General features: G+C 39.0%; 1 protein-coding gene across 1 annotated transcript in view; it reads right to left on the bottom strand.

Annotated features, from left to right (window-relative positions):
* Nbas (NBAS subunit of NRZ tethering complex) overlaps positions 1-17427 on the bottom strand; it is a 302722-nt gene extending 285295 nt beyond the window's left edge. The window contains exons 1-6 of the mRNA XM_051143481.1: positions 17281-17427; positions 15313-15367; positions 13814-13850; positions 12735-12812; positions 12357-12404; positions 6778-6821 (exon numbers count right to left, since the gene is read on the bottom strand). Of these exons, the coding sequence (XP_050999438.1) occupies positions 6778-6821; positions 12357-12404; positions 12735-12812; positions 13814-13850; positions 15313-15367; positions 17281-17394 (376 nt within the window). The 5' untranslated portion in view covers positions 17395-17427. The remainder of the gene's footprint in view (positions 1-6777; positions 6822-12356; positions 12405-12734; positions 12813-13813; positions 13851-15312; positions 15368-17280) is intronic.
* Between the last annotated feature and the right edge of the window lie 856 nt (positions 17428-18283).

Genomic DNA, 18283 nt, shown 5'->3' with positions numbered 1-18283 from the left:
AAGGATGAATGCCCTGCAACCAATCTGACTCTACTAACACTGAGCAAAGCAAAGGCCCAGACAGGATTGTCACTGCAGATAAGGAGGGACAGAATACCAGAAGGAGCCATTTCATCAAGAAGACAGTACAGAAATACTGGTACAACTGAAAGGTGTTTTGTTTGAAAATACACAAGTAAAGCTGGAAATTTCAGCTCATCTTTATAACAGTACTAATAACTACATAAGAGCCAAGAACCAAAGGCTTTAAGCTATGTGTGAAACATTCAAAAGAACAGACCACACATTAGGCCATATCAAATCTCAATAAGTTAAAAACATTAAAATAATGCTGCATTGATTTTGAGAACAGAACCAAGTCATACATAAAAGAAACAGATGCTGAAACTCAACTGGACATAAGGGCTTACATAAGAGAAGAAAGGGGGGTTGAAATTAATTATTTAAATTTTCATCTTCCACCTAACAAAATGAAAGTAACTTAAAATCTGTATGCAGAAGAAAAAATGATGAAAGCAAGTATCCAAAAAAAGCAAAGAAATCAACAACTAAATTTTTATTATTGAAAAATGTTAGTAAACTGACAAAATTCTAGCCTGAATGAAGATAAAGAAAAGATGGTATAAGTTACAAATATCATAAACAGTAAAAGAGATATCAGTACAGATTCAATGGACAGTAAAATAATAAAGAATATTATAAGCAACTTTGTAACTACGAATTGTATGATTCAAAGATTTCACACAAAAGCCAAAATTTTAAAAATTTGTAACATCTGTTTCTAAAACTGAATTAAATCCTGCTTATTAAAAAACATGTCATATTTTTCACAGATTCTATAAAACATTTAAGGAAAAAAATAATTCAAAGTCTATACAAACTCTTCAGAAAATAAAAAAGGAGCAACACCCACTCCTCTTTTGAGGCCAGCACCATCAAAGTAATAAACATGAAAACAATCTCCATATTTGTATCCCATGTGAATATGGGTATATTTTGATGCCTGTGTCTACATAAAGGCCTAATAATAGCTGATTTGGAGGGAATGGGAAGGAATCAAATATGATATTGAGTTGCTTACTAATCAGATCAATTTTATAGGGATGTTTACGGTTGTCTTGGTAATTTTAAGACCTATGTCCAAACATATAGGATGTAATGAAAAGTAGGCTTGGTACCACATGCCTGTAATCCCAGCACTTGGGAGGCAGAGGCAGGTGGATCACTGTGAGTTCGAGGCCAGCCTGGTCTACAAAGCAAGTCCAGGACAGCCAAGGCTACACAGAGAAACCCTGTCTTTAAAACCAAAAAAGAAAAGTAAGTTAAGAAGGCAACTTGGGAAAATTCGCCTTAACTTTCAACCTAAAAAAGAATTTACAACCATCATTAAGCAGAGAAAACAGATTACATAACAGTTTACTTCTGTAGAACATATTCTGCTACAAATATTACAGAAATACTCCTGAAAAATCAGTGAAACTTATCTCTTGACTGAGATGTTTTGGGTTTTTTGTTTGTTTCTTTTGGGGTTTTTTTAATGTCTACTTTTGTTCATCCTCGGTTGCTACTAAGAATGTATATTATTCTTTCAATAAAAAAATTTGCACTAAAAATACAAAAAAAAAAGAGAGAGAAATGGGGTATTGGATAATCAGAGACAATAGACTCACACTTTAAAAATTGAGTATTTTGTTTCAAAGTCGGTGCATTTCACATAGTTTATGTTTCCTGATCTTTTTTATGTCGAGGCACACATTTAAAAACCATGCTTGCAACTGGAAGTGGTGGTGCAAGCCTTTAATTCCAGCACTTGAGAGGCAGAGGCAGGCAGATCTTTGTGAGTTCCAGGCTATCCTAGTCTACAAAACGAGTTCCAGGACAGCAAGGGCTACACACTGAGAAACCCTGTCTCAAAACAAACTAACTAATTAATTAATTAATTGTTGGTGGTTGGTCTGATATATGTATTCTGATGCTAACTACTGACTCCCAAGATCTAGTTGCTGCCCAGATGAGAAAATTCTCATGTGCACCTGTCCTTGTTGTGTAAACCTTGCCCAAGAAATTATTCCTGTGTTGTTGTTTTGTTTTGTTTTGTTTTGTTTTGTTTTTTTACAAAACATTTCACCCAAACACAAACAAATATACCTTCTTCTCAGCACATCATGGAACCTTCTAAAAATATTGATCATATACTCAGTTACACAGCAAACCTCGACAGATACAAGAAGATGGAAAAAATCCCTTGCATCTTATCAGACCACCATGGATTAAAGCTGGAACTCAACAACAACAGAAACAGCAAAAAGCCTACAAAGTCATGGAAACTGACCAACTCTCTATCTGGCCAGGGACAAAATTTTAAAACCAGAATTAAAGAATTTCCAGAATTCAATACAAATGATACCTAAACTTATTGGACACAATGAAAGCAGTGCTAAGAGGAAGGTTCACAGCACTAAGCACCTTCATAAGGAAACTGTAGAGATCTCATACTAGCAACTTAACAGCACACCTGAAAGCTCTCAAACAAAAAGAATCAAACACACCAAAGAGGAGTAGACAACAGAAAATAATCAAACTCAGGGCTGAAATCAATAAATTAGAAACAAAGAAAACAATTCAAAGAATCAACAAAATTCAGAGCTGGCTCTTTGAGAAAGTCAACAAGATAGACAAACCCTTAACCAAACTAACTAAAAGGCAGGAGAGTATTCAAGTCAACAAAATCAGAAATGAAAAAGGAGACATAACAACAGACACTGGGGAAATCCAAAGAATCATTAGGTCCTACTTTAAAAGTCTATATGCCACAAAATTTGAAAATCTAAATGAAATGGATAATTTTCTTGATAGATACCCCTTACCAAAATTGAATCAAAATCAAGTAAACAAATTAAATAGTACTATTTCTCCTAAGGAAATAGAAGCAGTCATCAAACGTCTCCCAATCAACAAAAGAAATTATTCCTGGTTGACCAATAAGAAGCCAATACTGAGAAGGGCCAGAGGAAGGTAGAAGAGGTGAAGGGTGGTGGGCTTTAGGGGAAAGAGGAGACAGGTACTGGAGGAGAAAGCAGAGCCACCGCCCTGGGTTAGAGAGCAGAGAGACACACGGCCAGATCGGCATGAATGGAGGAAAACATCCCAGAATAAGCAATTGTTTATGGAATTATGGATGGGAGGTAGCTCAGATAGGAATTATTAGAACAGAAGCTATGGTATGGGGGTTTAGGAGGTAAAGATAGCTTAGGAGATAATATCTGCCATGCCCCAAGTGAAATAAGGCTATTCTAAAATCTATCAGGTGTCTGTGTCTTTGATTGTGACAGCAGGTTAGATAATACTGCCATAATAATTATAGGGTTTGGTAATAAACATTATTAGATATTTTTATTTCTACAACAATAAATAAATAAAGATCATGCTTGCATGGCATCTGACAGCAAGCTGATGAAGCTTCAGGAAGTGAGAGGCAACCAAGGGCTGTCTACCGGCCCACCCTGCACTGGAAGGCCGATGGGCTCTCTCTCGGCATTCCTACAGTAGGCAAGAGAACAAAACCTCAACACAACAGCTCTTCAAAAAGTCTAATCCCATCTGCTATTTTTAAGACAGAAAAAGAAGACGAGACTGAATTACCAGCAATGATCTGGCAAACAGAGCCAGACAACTTCCAATCCACATTTCAAACATTCTCAAATGGCCTATCTTTTATAAAACAATAATTGAAAAATATCAAAGTGGAACCAAATAGCTCCTATTTCAGTTTGCAGACTCTGCAATATGTAGTCTCAGAAATGCATTAACAACAATCTGGCTCTTCTTCTCCAGGCACACACATGAAATATCATTTGGCATATGGGAGTTATTCCCATAAAGATGAGTCAAATAATAAGCAAATGATCATTGCCTCGCATTATACGAAATGGAGAGAACCCATTAATGCAGCACTAAGGTCATAAATTCTCACATTCAGAAGCCAACAAAATAAAGCATTAGTTCTCACCACATTATCTCATTTAGGCTGCCACATTAAGAGTACACACTAAAAAACTCTAACAAATATAATTTCTATGAAATACAGAACAGTTAAACATCCCATTTTCATGTTAACTTGTGGCTTTCCAGTTTACTTACTGGCTAAGAGCAGGTGTCTAATGCCAATACTCAAAAAAATCCCTCCCTATATGTCAGGATTACTCCAACACTGAGCATGCTCAGAAGAAGCCTGTCTCAGACTCCCTAAACCAGAGAGAAAGCTGCCCAGCAAGTATGTAATTGAATAGCCCACATGACTCTTTTGTAGACTTGCTGGTGCAAATATGTTCTTTAAGTCAGATCTGACATCATATAGCAACATAGTTAAAGATACGACGTGAAGAAAATTCAGGATATGCCCAAGTTCCAATTCGACAGTCAACATTTAAACGCTGTTTCTCCTTACTATCTTGAAAAGGCTATGCCACTGAAAAGGCTTATCAACGCACACTGTCCTACTGTAGTTTGTATATACACAGTACACAACAGGAATACAAAGCATGACTGACACTTATTCAAAAATGTATATATGTACTGTAGTACACAAAAAATATACATTTACTCTCAAAAGTTTTCAAAATTAGCCAAGAATAGACAAATACACACTCATTCATAAGAAGCATTTCATTAGCTCCCACATATTACCAACTTAACAGAATAAAAAAATCTAAGCACTAGAAATGTATGTGAGTGCCATATGTGGAGAACATGTGTGGGAAGCATGCTGGCACTGGAAGTGTATGTAAGTGCCATGTGTGGAGAACATGTGTGGGAAGCATGCTGGCACTAATGTGTGTGAGTGCCATGTGTGAAGAACATGTGTGAGGAGCATGCTGGCACTAATGTGTGTGAGTGCCATGTGTGAAGAACATGTGTGAGGAGCATGCTGGCACTAATGTGTATGAGTGCCATGTGTGGAGAACATGTGTGGGAAGCATACTGGCACTAATGTGTATGAGTGCCATGTGTGGAGAGCATGTGTGGGAAGCATGCTGGCACTAGAAATGTATGTGAGTGCCATGTAGAGGAGCCCCGCCTTCACAGAATTTACAATCCGTTAACGATTTGACTGTGAAACATTCCTCACAAACTCATGTCTTTGAACATTTGGTCCCTAGGAGGTGGTGTTATTCAAGACGTATGTTTGAAAAGTGAGCCTTGTTAAGGGAAGAGGATCAGTGAAGGGTGGGCCTTGAGTTTTTATGGCCGCACCCTGCTCCCAGGCTCCCCTGCACTTCCCAGTGTACTATTTAGCCAATGGAGTGAGCAGTCACGCATTCCTGCCTCCAGCATAGACTATAAAGCCTAGGTCAGCCAGAGCAAATCCTTTCTTCCTTAAGTGCTTTTGGTCAAATATTCTGCCATAGCAACTAGAAAAGTAACACAGAGTCTGAATTGGGAATCAGAAAGGAAAATCAGGGTGAGTGTTGTGATACAGGCACAGACAAGTATCAGAGACTCACAGATATTCACAAATGGTGGGCAACAGAGTAAAGGAAATGTCTGTAGAAAAAGCTGCTACTGACCTCACACATGCAGGACTAATTAAATCAGCGCAATGCAAAGCAAAAGCAGAAACTTCCTGGGAGAAGGAACTATATCAAGGGAACAATGCACAATGGGGCTGAGAAAACTGTACACAGCTTTCCACAACACAGGACACCTGGCAAGAAACGCTCATGAGATGTGTGCTAGCTTTATATCAACTTAAGTTAAAGTCAACATTAATTAAGATCAGACTGCAGCAAGCTTGTAGGGTATTTTCTTAATTAGTGATTGATGGGGGATGGCCCAGCCCTTTGTGGGTGGTGCCATGCCTGGGCTGCTGGTCCTGGGTTCTATAAGAAAGCAAGCTGAGCAAGCCATGGGAAAGAAGCCAGTAAGCAGCACCCTCCATGCCTCTGCATCAGCTCCTGCCTCCAGGTTCCTGCCTTGTTTGAATTCCATTCCTCTCCTGACTTCCTTTGATGATGAAGAGTGATGTGGAAGCATAAGCCAAGTAAACTCTTCCCTCCCCAACCATTTTGGTCATGGAGTTTCATCATAGCTTTAGAACCCTGACAAAGACAGATGGTAGGCTAAGATGATCCTTAGTCCTGAGTTACAAAATAAGAACTATGTTGACAATCAGGAGCAATCAACTGAGAAGTTTTAGGTACAGTTACAGTACCTAATAGCTACTGTTTAGCACGTCCTAAGTAGATACCATGACCACTGTGTAAAGATGTACATACATTAACTCATATAATTCCCCTATAACTTAATATTTTAAAATTATGTGCATATTACAGATAATACTAGTGAGGCCAGAAACTGTGTTAACTTTCTGTCAATGAAATAAAATATCTAATATTGAACTTAAAAGAATTAGTAAGAAAGATCAAATCACGGACTTGTTTTGCTAGTTTTTAATTTGAATAACTTTGAACGTATAACTAAATATTTATCCTGAACTGATTCCAAAATAAAAAACTACATTTACACATTACTTTCTTCAAAAAAATAGCTTTGAATATTTTAAAATATGATATAAGTTTCCAATTCTTAAAACATATATATTAAAGCAAAAATTCAAAGATTAAAGAGTGAATAATTACAATTTCTTAAATAAGTTTAATAAAGTCATAAAAATCTTACTAGTAAACACTTTTGGAATGTCTCTTCAAACTTTACAGAAATATTGTAAACCATTACCAATTGAAATTTTTCATATTTCAATATTTTGAAAAGTCTTACCTTGACATTTCCCAATAATTGATGTAAAATCGTCTTTTGCAGACCTACAAATATATGAAAAATAAAAACAATAGTTTTACCCTCAGAACCAGAGAGGCTGTGGTCTAGACAGTGCCTATACGTTAACAGTAAGCCATCCCTTCTGCCACACAGGCAGGTGTTTTACTGTCTCATTAACAACAACCATGTTACAGAAACAGAGCTAGAGCATGAACACAGCACTACAGCTAAGCAGAACTGTGCTTAGCATGGCCTATGATACAGGAGGAATGTCTGTACCACACACCCAAGAATCTGGTTCACTAATTCAAGAATGGAACCCAAGTAAGACTATTGATTAAAGCTCCACACAGTGCTACCAAGAAGAGACTTGATACCCTATGAGCATATACAGGGGGAGGAAGTCCCCCTCAGTCACAGTCATAGGGAAGTGGAGTAAGGGGAAAATGGGAGGGAGGGAGGAATGGGAGGATACAAGGGATGAGATAACCATTGAGATGTAATATGAATAAATTAATAAAATAAAATTTTTTTAAAAGTTCCACACAGTGATACCAGTTAAGAACCACTAACCTATAGCATATTACAAAGTCTATTACTTAAAAAAAGAGAGGCATAGAATGTCTACTTTAATAAATCACATAATCTAAATAGGTTATAATACATGAACTAATGACCTGCTTACAATCTATAATCTTGAAATATGTAGTAACACAGTATTATAATTACTACAAACTATGTTCAAAAACAAAAACTGGTGAACTTTCTAGAACATAATTTAATAACAATTACCTAAAACTTTAATATCTATAGGATTTGACCTAGCAATTTCACTTCTACAAAGTTATTGCCAGAAAATAATTATAGATTTATATAGTTATCAAGGAAATTAATACAATCTAATTTATAAAGAAAAGATACATAAAGTATAAGGAGATTGATTAAATTTTGCTATGCACACCCAATGAAATATTATGCAATTACTATATCTGACACGGAATGATTTCATATTAGATTAAATTCAAAGGTTACCCAGAAAAGTGATATAAAATTTTAAATGTAAATTAAATTTATAAATCACAAGAGTAATTCACAAATTGGCATCAAATAGAATAAACAATATTATCCACTAATGATACACACACAGAGAGAAAAAAAAATACTAAAAATGTATGTCAAAATGTTAATAGTAAACTACATGAATAGTCAAACAAATTAATTTCTAGTTCTATTGAAAACTGTGTTTTCTATTATTTCTAAAGAAACTACTAAATGCTGCTTTTTAAATAATTTACAACTTTAAATAGTTTAGCTATTTTTTAAATACTGTTTTGATTAATCACATAAATACAGAAATAAATATCTAAGACAACATAGTGCTCAGCTCCCAGATGGGATGAGACAGAAGGAACTAGCTCTGAAATGACAGTAACCTGATTCCAGATCAATCTTTGTGATGGAGACAAAGGATTAATTTTCCCCTTCCCTTAAATAAAATGGGATGACAGCACCTAACACAGGTAGAGGAAACACAGGCTGAGTAAATGTGCACTACTTCCACCCTTAATGTGATAGTAAGTGAATGGTTCTGTTTTGCTGGGGAAGAGGAAAGCAGGATGTTTTGCTAAAACATACTTAAATATCTTTAGTCAAGCAAACTTTGGAGTGGGAATACTCAAGTTTTCAAAAGTCTCTTCTTGTCTCTGTTATGTTTTTTCACAGCTTCTAACTAGTTCTTATATACACAGCATACACATACATAGCCATATGAAATTATTACTTCTCTATTAAAGAAATAAGGAAGCACATATTAGCTAATTACAATCTGTACCTGCAGCCAAATTACAAATTAAAGAGTAATTCACTCGTTGTTATTTTGTCAAAAGTCAGCCCCTAACACAGGCAAGAGCAGCATCCTAAGTGGTTGGCAGCATGTAACACCAACAACAATAATACTGGAAAATAACAACCCAGTGTAACTGAAAAAACCAGGGCTACCTCTCAAAAATGCAGCTGCTTCACCTTTCCATGTGTCTTTTCTCATGAACTATTTCTTTACACCTGCTTCCTAACATCAAATAATGACCTATGATATACTAAAGCCAATACCCACATTTGAAACCAATAAAGAAATAATTACTAAACACCCACTCGGTGTTACTACAGTTCGTACTGAGACAACCTCACATTGTACAGCCTTGCGGTTCAAATAGGAAGCGTCCCTCACAGGCCCATGTGCTTTCCCACTTCGTCCCCAACTGGTGACTGTGTTTGGGAAAGTTGTGGAACCTTTAGGAGGTGGACATTTGCTGGGGGAAGTGAGTCACTGCAGGAAACTCTGGAAGTTAGCCCCACTTCCTGTTCTCTCCCGGACTCCCGACTACAGATGCCATATGGCTGGCCAGCCTCGAGCTCCTCCATGCCTTGCCTGCTACAATGGACCGCATCTCCTTGGAACTATAGCCAGAATAAACTTTGATCCTGAAGTTGGCTTGGTTAGGTATTTTTGTCTCAGCGATGTTTAAAGGAATTAGGACATACATATTCATTACTGTTGTAGATAGAATGCAAATGGAACAAAAAGAGCAAGTGTCTTTAAGATTCAAGAACAACCCAATATTGTGGCACATACCTGTCATCCCAGCACTGAGAAGGCAAAGGCAAGAGGATTAAAAGTTCTAGCCCAGTTGGAGTCACCAGAAAGACCCTATCTCAAACAAAAATTCAAAGACAATCACTCCGATAGAGTCCACGTTGGAGGATTTCCTTTGCCCTTTTTCATACTGATCATTCCTCGTTTCGTGGAAACCACTTCCTCTTGGATTACTGCAGAGTCAATGCATTCAGCAAAAGCAGCTGAACACCACCCCTGAACAATGCTACACCCGTAATGCCCTCTTACCATATGTTCTTCTATTCCTCAGTAAAGACCACCTTTATTCATCACATGTAGACTACTAATTCTTATTATGTTCGTGGAAATAGACAACTGAGAGTGACGTTTGGGGGTGGGGGGCGGACTTTTGGCTTTTTCAAGACTGGGTTGTTGTACGTAGCCTTGGCTGCTCTGAGCTCACTTTGTAGAACAGACTGGCCTCAAAGTCATGGAGATCCACCTGCTTCTGCCTCCCTAACTACTAGGACTAAAGGCATCTGGCTGCAGGGGTGACCTTTTTTGAGGGTAGGGGCTTGAACTACATCTCCAGTGCTGTATTTGTGGAAATACATCATACTGAAAAGACTATGCCTAATTACAAAGAAAGTAGAATATAATCAGAGCTGCAGACTCAGGTCTCATTCACACTTCATTCCTGGTAAATGGCACCGGCTAGAGTCATAAAAAACAGAGGTGCTAAACATATTGAGCGGGACACACAACATCCGTATCAAAGCTCATTCTGCTGAAATGCCGAGCACAGAACCTGAGGCTTCATCTAGAATTCTGAAGACATCATTCAACCTCATGTGCTAGGTCCTCATTTCTAAATTTGAGAAAAATCTACACAACTCCTCAGACCTGCCAGGACACCATGAATTAACAGTACTTATAACATCCACCATGGAGTTAACTTAGTAAGAATAACAACAGTACATGTGCTCAATGCTATAGGTGTTGCAGTGTTCCATACACAGTGTGCTCTCAAATGCTTCCTGGGGGAGCTGATTTCACACCACAGTGTGTATGCACAAAACTTTTTCTGATTATCTTTTCATCAGAATTTTCAGTAATAAGTTCTGTGAATACTTGGGCAAGCTCTACCTCTCAGACCTAAATATCTCAATCATACATCACGCCCTAATTCTTACACCAAAAAAATCACTACATCCATCTTCTCTTTTCCTGGGAAAAGTTAACATTGTCTTCTGACTGCTGTGTAGAAGTTAGGTATATACTATGAGCTAGTTCCTCAAATCACACTGCACAATCTGCAACAAATGGAAAAGGAAGTTCTATCTATGCCTACAAACAATATAAATTCAAATACTGCCGAAAAGGATACTTAATGATGCTGTTAAAAACAACAGTAACAGGGGGAGCCTTACAGCCACATTGGGGTAAATTACTTAGCATGGGAAGCAGGCATGGTGGCGCACACCATAAATCCCAGCACTCAGGAGACAGTGGCAGGCGGATCACTGTGAGTTCGAGGCTAGCCTGGTCTACAAAGTGAGTCCAGGACAGACAAGGCTAACAACAGAGAAACCCTGTCTTGAAAAAAAATATTACTTAACATGGAAAGACTGCCATCATTGTTTCCTTGGTGGCTTGAGAGGACTCAGAAAGCCTTCCCACATGAAACCAGTGCCTGATAGAGATAAGAGCTGAAAGAATACAGTTCCACTTAAATGCATGGGGAGAAAAAAAAAAATCTAAGACCAGCAGAAAACTTGCACCAATGTGAGAGCAACCAAACGGGCACTGGTACTGTTGTAGTCAAGAACAACAGAGCAATAGAAAAACATTTCCATCAGTATCTAAGTATATTTAAACATCTTCCCCTTAACTGCTCTTTTGGATATGTATGGTATGTACGCCTGTACGCATCCACATATATGTGATGCACACACGTGCATGTGGAGGTCCAAAACTGACAAACATCTTCCTTATCGGTCTCTATCTTATATGCTGCAGCACAGTCTCTTAGTCAAACCAGAGCTCACTGATATGGCTCAACAGCTTGCTGTGTTGATCTCATTTCTCCCTACCACAGGAACTAGGATTACAAGCACAGCACTATGACCTTCCATCTTTTCACATGGGTTCTAGGAATCCAAACTCTACTCCTCTAGATTGCACGGCAAGCTATTTCTCTCCTCAGCCATCACCCAAGCCCTCCACTTAAGATTTTGACAAGCAATAGGTAGGCTTTGCCTAAGAAAGGGGACCCTTTCTGTATTAGAAATGGCATATATTTAGTGCGTTGATGCCAATTTCTCAACAAATTAACTACGTCTGAGTTTCCAAGTTGGCCCAGCTTAAAAAGCACTTTTTATTTATGTGTATGAATATGTGCCTGTGTGAGCGTCTGTGCACCATGTGCATACAGGTACACATGGAGGTCAGAAGAGGGTGTCAGATCCCCTGGAACTGAAGTTACAGGCTGTTGTAAGTCATCAGGCAGGTCCTGGAGAAGGAATGGAGCCAGAAGTGTCCTTAACCTCCAAGCCATCTGTCCAGCCCCTAGAAGTAATCATGTCACCTTGGTCTTTCACAGATCTGACTGACACAACTGTGCCATTGTTGCAAAGCTATATGGCTTTATTTTACATCTTGAGACATCTTATCCCACTCTAAACAGCTGACCCATCAGTAACTTGTCAAGCAATAGTTACTTCCAGACTTCTAGAACATTACCTTCTCAGGAGCCAGCAGAGTAACTGGGAAAGGTACAAAGATGGGCAAACCACTCTAAGAGAGCATCATTTTACGTTAGTATTTGGCCCTTCACAAAACTGATTTAACAGTCAAATCTCTTCAAACCTTGGGAAATATCTAAAATCTTAATTCTTATGTATAAGGAAGGGTTTTTTTTTTTTTCCTCAAAAGAAATCTTCCATATGGATAACATTAACCTTACCTGATCTCCACACACTGATCTTGAACCGCAGCCAAAAGTTTGCCATTGCTTCATGGAAGTAAAGAAAAGGAAATCCTGTTGTGAGTATTTGAGTCTTTAGCATGGATGAAATTATTCTACAATCAGTTTTTTTAAAGTTTTACTTTCATTACCTACATTTTGACTGGGCAAGTAAGTGAATATACAGGTATAAAGTCCTAGACAATGATTCAAAATAGCTTAAATTAATATGTTCAAACAGCAATGACCATATGTAACAAAGGGAATTTAATGAAAATCAAGACTGAAAGCCATGAGGCCCCCAAAATTCAAATCTATGTTCAGATTTAGACAAAAATGCAGATAGAAGAGTTTTAAGTGGATTTTGCACATACTTACTTTGCAAGTACCAAATGCCAATTTATTTGTTTATTGACCAAGCGAACCAGTCCATCAGGAAGCAAAAATGGAGCAGGGCTGAAACCATAACATAACAGCTAGCTTACAATTAAATCACAAAAATCATATGTAAGTGAGTAATAATTGTATCTATAGAGAGAGGATTTTATATTAGGATCAAATTTAAATATTGGTAAACCTAAATCCAAAAAGCACTAATTTGATATCTGAAATTTTCATAAGGCATAGGAGACAAATACCCCATGGTGTCCTAACAGCCCATACAGTGGCCGATGGAGCCAATTTCCTCACTTAGCTCTACCCTATTAAACTCTACATTCTTAACAATCAAAGCAAACACATCAAACACATGCACACTCTCTCTCACACACACACACTCACATACAAACACACACACATACACACACACACACACACACACACACACACACACATACACATTGAAAGAAAGAAAACACCAAACAAGTAGTTCTACAGGAGATCAAAGGTCTCTATTACAGGACTATCTTATCTCTAGAACTGTTAGGTTTAAGGTTAGGAGAAAGCAATGTACAACTTTACTTATTATGTATATTATTAAATGTATAACATTTTTTTTAATCACTACAAACATTGCTAGGTGCAGACTTACATTATTTTATCAGGTTATTTATTTCCCTGTCCCTTTCAGAGCTAAAATTAGCACCACAATTGAACATAAACAATACTTAAAAAAAAATTATAAAGCACACACACAACAAGCAAAAGCTGAAGACCTAACGCATAGCAACTCAACTACTGGTCAGGGGTGATGTAACAATAAGAACAAAAATGCTCTTTAACATATTCAAGAACAGATCCTCAGTGGTTGGGAACACACTTCAGAGGAGCCAGGGCCATCAGAAGATGATCGGTACGAAGGAAATAAGAACTGTAGTGTAAGGAGCAATCTTCAGGATGCACCAAACTCTTTGAAACGGCTATCTAAAAGCCAGGCTGGCCTGATGTCAGCCTCTCCACATAATCTCAAAACCTGAAATCATCAGCAGACAGTAACCTCGGAAGAACTTTAAGCTCACCTGTACCAGATGTACTGACGCAAAAATAGCAGACGATCTGTAATAAAAAGAAATACTCTCCTTTAACAGTCATTATCAAACAGATTGTAAAATGAGAGCAACCTAGTAAATACTGTAACTTTTATAGCATCATATATTTGTTTGTATTAAAATCCAAGTTTATATCATCCAAAACATTGAAATATTTTCCAGCTACAAATTTTTAAAAATGTTTTGAGATGTTAAGTTTAATCTAAGAAGCTTTAATCAATCCATTACTAGAAATTATAGTAAATTACTGTTTAAAACAAAAGAATTTGTATAAAAAATAAAATATGAATTGAGATATTACTTTGAACTTCGCAACAACTATATAAGTAGTAACTGGAGAAGTCTATGCAAAACAAAATTCTAAAACTGTTTTATATCCTCTCTGTGTCTATGTCTATCTCTCTCTCTCTATCTCTCTCTCTCATACACACACACACACACACACACACACACACACACACACACACACACACATGCACACACTCCAGTGCCCGCAGTTAGGCATACAGCAAGGGAGAAAAGTCTAAAGAGCAATATCACCTAGATTGTAAAATGAAGAAAATGCTACCATGTGTGGTCATTTATATTTTCAATTTTTTCCACAATTATTTTGATCAGCTATAATATTTCTAAATAAATCAAGTCTTCATTTACGATAATGAAATTTGAATATACTAGAACCTATATAAAGCCATAGCTTTGCACAAGTTTTCCACTTCAGTTCCAGGGGATCCTACCTCTCTTCTGGCCTCCACGGTTCCTGCACACACGGTACGCACAAACACACACACGCACACACACGCACACACACACACACACACACACACTCAGGCGTACACAGACACATACAGATAATATGAAATAAATTTAATACAAAATAGCACTTGGCCTTGGCAGTCTTGAACTATACTAATTGTTAAATAATATAATAAAGCCCTCATAGCTCAAAAAGGCTGGTGCGCCATCTTTTTCGGACTCCTGCTGGTAAAGTCTATCATTGGTTAAATGAAAGCCCAGTGTGAATCCAATTTTTAAGGGGAGCGTTTTTGACCAGCTATACCTGAAACCCGAGGCAAGCCCCTTGCAACGGTCTCCCACAGTCTTGTCCACGTCAGCACCCACAGCCTGTGCAGCCTTACATTGTGCTTATTCAGCACCGTCCCCTGAGCAACAGCACATCGACCATGACCAAGCCCAGGCCAGGTGTTAGCTCTAAGTGGAGTTACAGATAGGTAAGAATGGAAATACGTATACAAAGATGTATCTATACAAACAAGCACATATAAAATTAAACTCCAACAGCATGCACGCTAGCCGCCTGCATCGGGATCTGTACCCTAAGAGCACATTTTTATCTATCTAAAGAACACATTTTTAAATCTCCAGTCTGTCTAAAACTGCACAGTTGTGAAAAGGGAAAAAAACCTGCCCAGTGGCTATATAACATATAAAACACAAGGCATAATTACCTCTGATTGCTTTTGTGACGATGAATGATGCACCATGCTTTCGGTTGCCTCTGGGCTACAGGTTAAAAAAAAAAAATTACACTTGAGAACTGTATAATACTTAAAACATATAAAATTATATTTCTTTAGTTTTATCTGGAGAATGGAACACGAGTATCAAGTATTTTAAAACTTCTTACAGGTTGAAACAATATCATCTGCACTGTGTTCAGTGGCAGTAAGGGTGAGAATTGTGTTTATAGGTACATATCAGAAAGAACCCCATGATGAGGGTAGAGATTGTTTCCAAATCAAAACACCAATAAAAAGACAAGAAAACACAGGAGCAGGGCTGAGGCATATCTACATGGGAGAGACCGTACCTATGATATACAGGGCCTTGGGTTTGAACAAACAAAGACTATACTAATTGCCAAGACAATACAGTCTATTAAGGTAGGCCAGAGACCTAAATCAAATTTTAGTGAGAGGAAAAATGGTTATCTTTGTATATCCATGAAGACAATGTTATTAACAAAACACAGATATGTAACCACTATCGTGAGTAATTTGATTCCATAAACATAGCCTGAGTGTCACTGTCTGTAGGATAATGAGTAACAAATACTTCATACAGTGAGTAAGGTGCATTAAAATAATGCCAAGAATACAACGAATAAAGACATCAGTGAGTACAGAGATATTATTCCCTAAGATGTTCACTCAAAACATGAAGGAGACATCTGGAGACAATTTACACAGTGGAGGAATATACAAGTGAGTCAGATAGGGAATTTATAGGTCAACAGCTATAGTAAACAGTGGTGGAAATCAATAGTATATAGAGAGAGGGCAAAGTACGATGAGGTCTCAATATCAGTTGACTCTGCAATGTTTTTTTTTTAATCATATAATGCTTTTTTACCATATAATACTAAGGATTCTGAGACATTATTACAGACATCTCACGAATGTTAGATATCTTTATCCAGCCTCTTCATTTCACAGCCTATAAAATGTCCACATCACTCATTAGAAACAGAAACTAGTAACAATATATGTAGATCTCTGCCTACACAAGACCTACTTCAAAGACTAGAAGAATAACCACTCAGAAAGATGGTAAAGGCTCTCGATGGGCCAGATTCAAGACTCTTTAATAAAGGTCCTTTTTGACCTTGCTGCTTCCCCAGAGCCTGACACACAGTGTATCTACAGTAAATGAGCCTGAGGCGCCTGGTCTTCGCCCTACGACTAGAAGGCTCTCCCTGGGAAACTAGGAACTCCAGGGTCCACAAACTGGCAAGCACACTAACTTCATCTCCAGCAGAACTGAAGAACACCGACTTCTTTCTCCTCACTCCCTTGGCATTTTACTCGGCCAGCACTTTGTAAGGAGAAACATTCACTGGACTGACTGTCTCTCCTCCACATTGGATGTTCCATGAAAACACTCATGTCGGAATGCCCAGCAGCCCACACCATATCTGGGGCCGGGGTGTACACACACAGAGACACACAGGCACAGAGACACAGCGACACACACACACACACACACACACACACACACACCAGTAAATGCCACTAGCCTGGGTGTACACACAGAAACACAAACACAGACACACACACCAGTAAATGCCTATTAGTGGAATTTTGAGAAGACGGTAGAGTACAGCAAAATTCTCCCGCCACAGGTAACAAGATAACACGGTAGTTCCGGATGTGACAAGGACGCTGTCCCTCTGAAGAGGGAGAGTGGCACTGACCTCCCGAGAGGGAGACAGCCTAAGTAAAGATAGACAGCCGAACTCCGGCCACGACCGACTCCACAGACACCCTTCAGAAGCCCCAAACCCAGCTGCCCCGCTGTTGCCAGGCGACAGCACAGCTGCCATCCCCGCTCAACTTGCACTGCGTGGCACCGCGACGTGGCTCTACACGCCACACGCTCGCGCCAAGTGGGCAACCTTCAAGGAGAGCCTGGCTCACCTGCACTTCTGTCTCGGGCGGCCACTCGGTGTTGACGAGCAAGTCATAGAGAATCGTCTCCTCTTCGTCTGCAGAGCCGGGACTCGGAGCCGGCGCTGACTCGGGGGCCGCCATGATGGCCGGGAACAGAGTGGCGAAGGAGGGGCACTACGGCGCCTCACGTGGATCAAACTTCCCTGGACGCGGCCGCTGGTGATTGGAAGAGAATGAGGTGAATTAACTGGCCACTGAAAGGGAACGCTAAACTTGACAGTCCTATGGGTATGAGAATGACCGTGTCCTGTCTGTGGCACGTCTTGGACCTGGTTCATTCTTTGCTCATTTGTGCCTGAAATGAGTCAAGTCACTGAACTTTTCTTACGCAGTCAGCTTCTAGAAAGGCAAGGTGCGAGAGCCTCCCAGAGTGCTAGTGTTCATGTAGGTACCCTTTCCCTAACACAGAAAGTATTCAGACACTCGACTCTAAATACACCAAGGGGTTATCCAGCTCAGCAGATTAAACTAATGGTTGGGTAACACAGGGAGGTTGTTCTGAGGGACCTAGAAAACACAGTGAGAGCAGGAGGGTCTGATGGAGACTTCCTGTAGCAAGTGGAGCTTGCCAGCTATGTAAGAGAGAATGCCCTAGAAATTACTGTACAAGGTTGACTAGCCTCAGACTCAGTCCTCCTGCCTGAGCCTCCCCAGTGCTCAGAATACCAGCCCTGGGCCTTCAACTATGGGTAGGAACTGGGTCCCCTAGAGAAGAGTGGGAGAGAATATTTCTGTTACAGGGGAATGCCGTGTACAGAGACATAGTAAAAATTAAGTTGAGATGACAGACAGGGTGAATAGAGAGAGGCCACGCTGAGAAAAGGTATGGAGGACAATAAAGACACGACAGCTTGAAGATTCCCCAGATGGAGAACTTACCTCATTTTCTCATTGATTCATTGATTCAGTCAACAAATGCCTCTCTTTGGCAGGTCCTGTACTGTATGCAGAGCCAATTGTGACCTGAATG

The sequence above is a fragment of the Acomys russatus genome, chromosome 1 (genome assembly GCF_903995435.1).
Source record: "Acomys russatus chromosome 1, mAcoRus1.1, whole genome shotgun sequence".
Lineage (NCBI taxonomy): Eukaryota > Metazoa > Chordata > Mammalia > Rodentia > Muridae > Acomys > Acomys russatus.
Note: the sequence above shows the minus strand (reverse complement) of the source record. Positions and strands in the feature narration are given on the sequence as shown.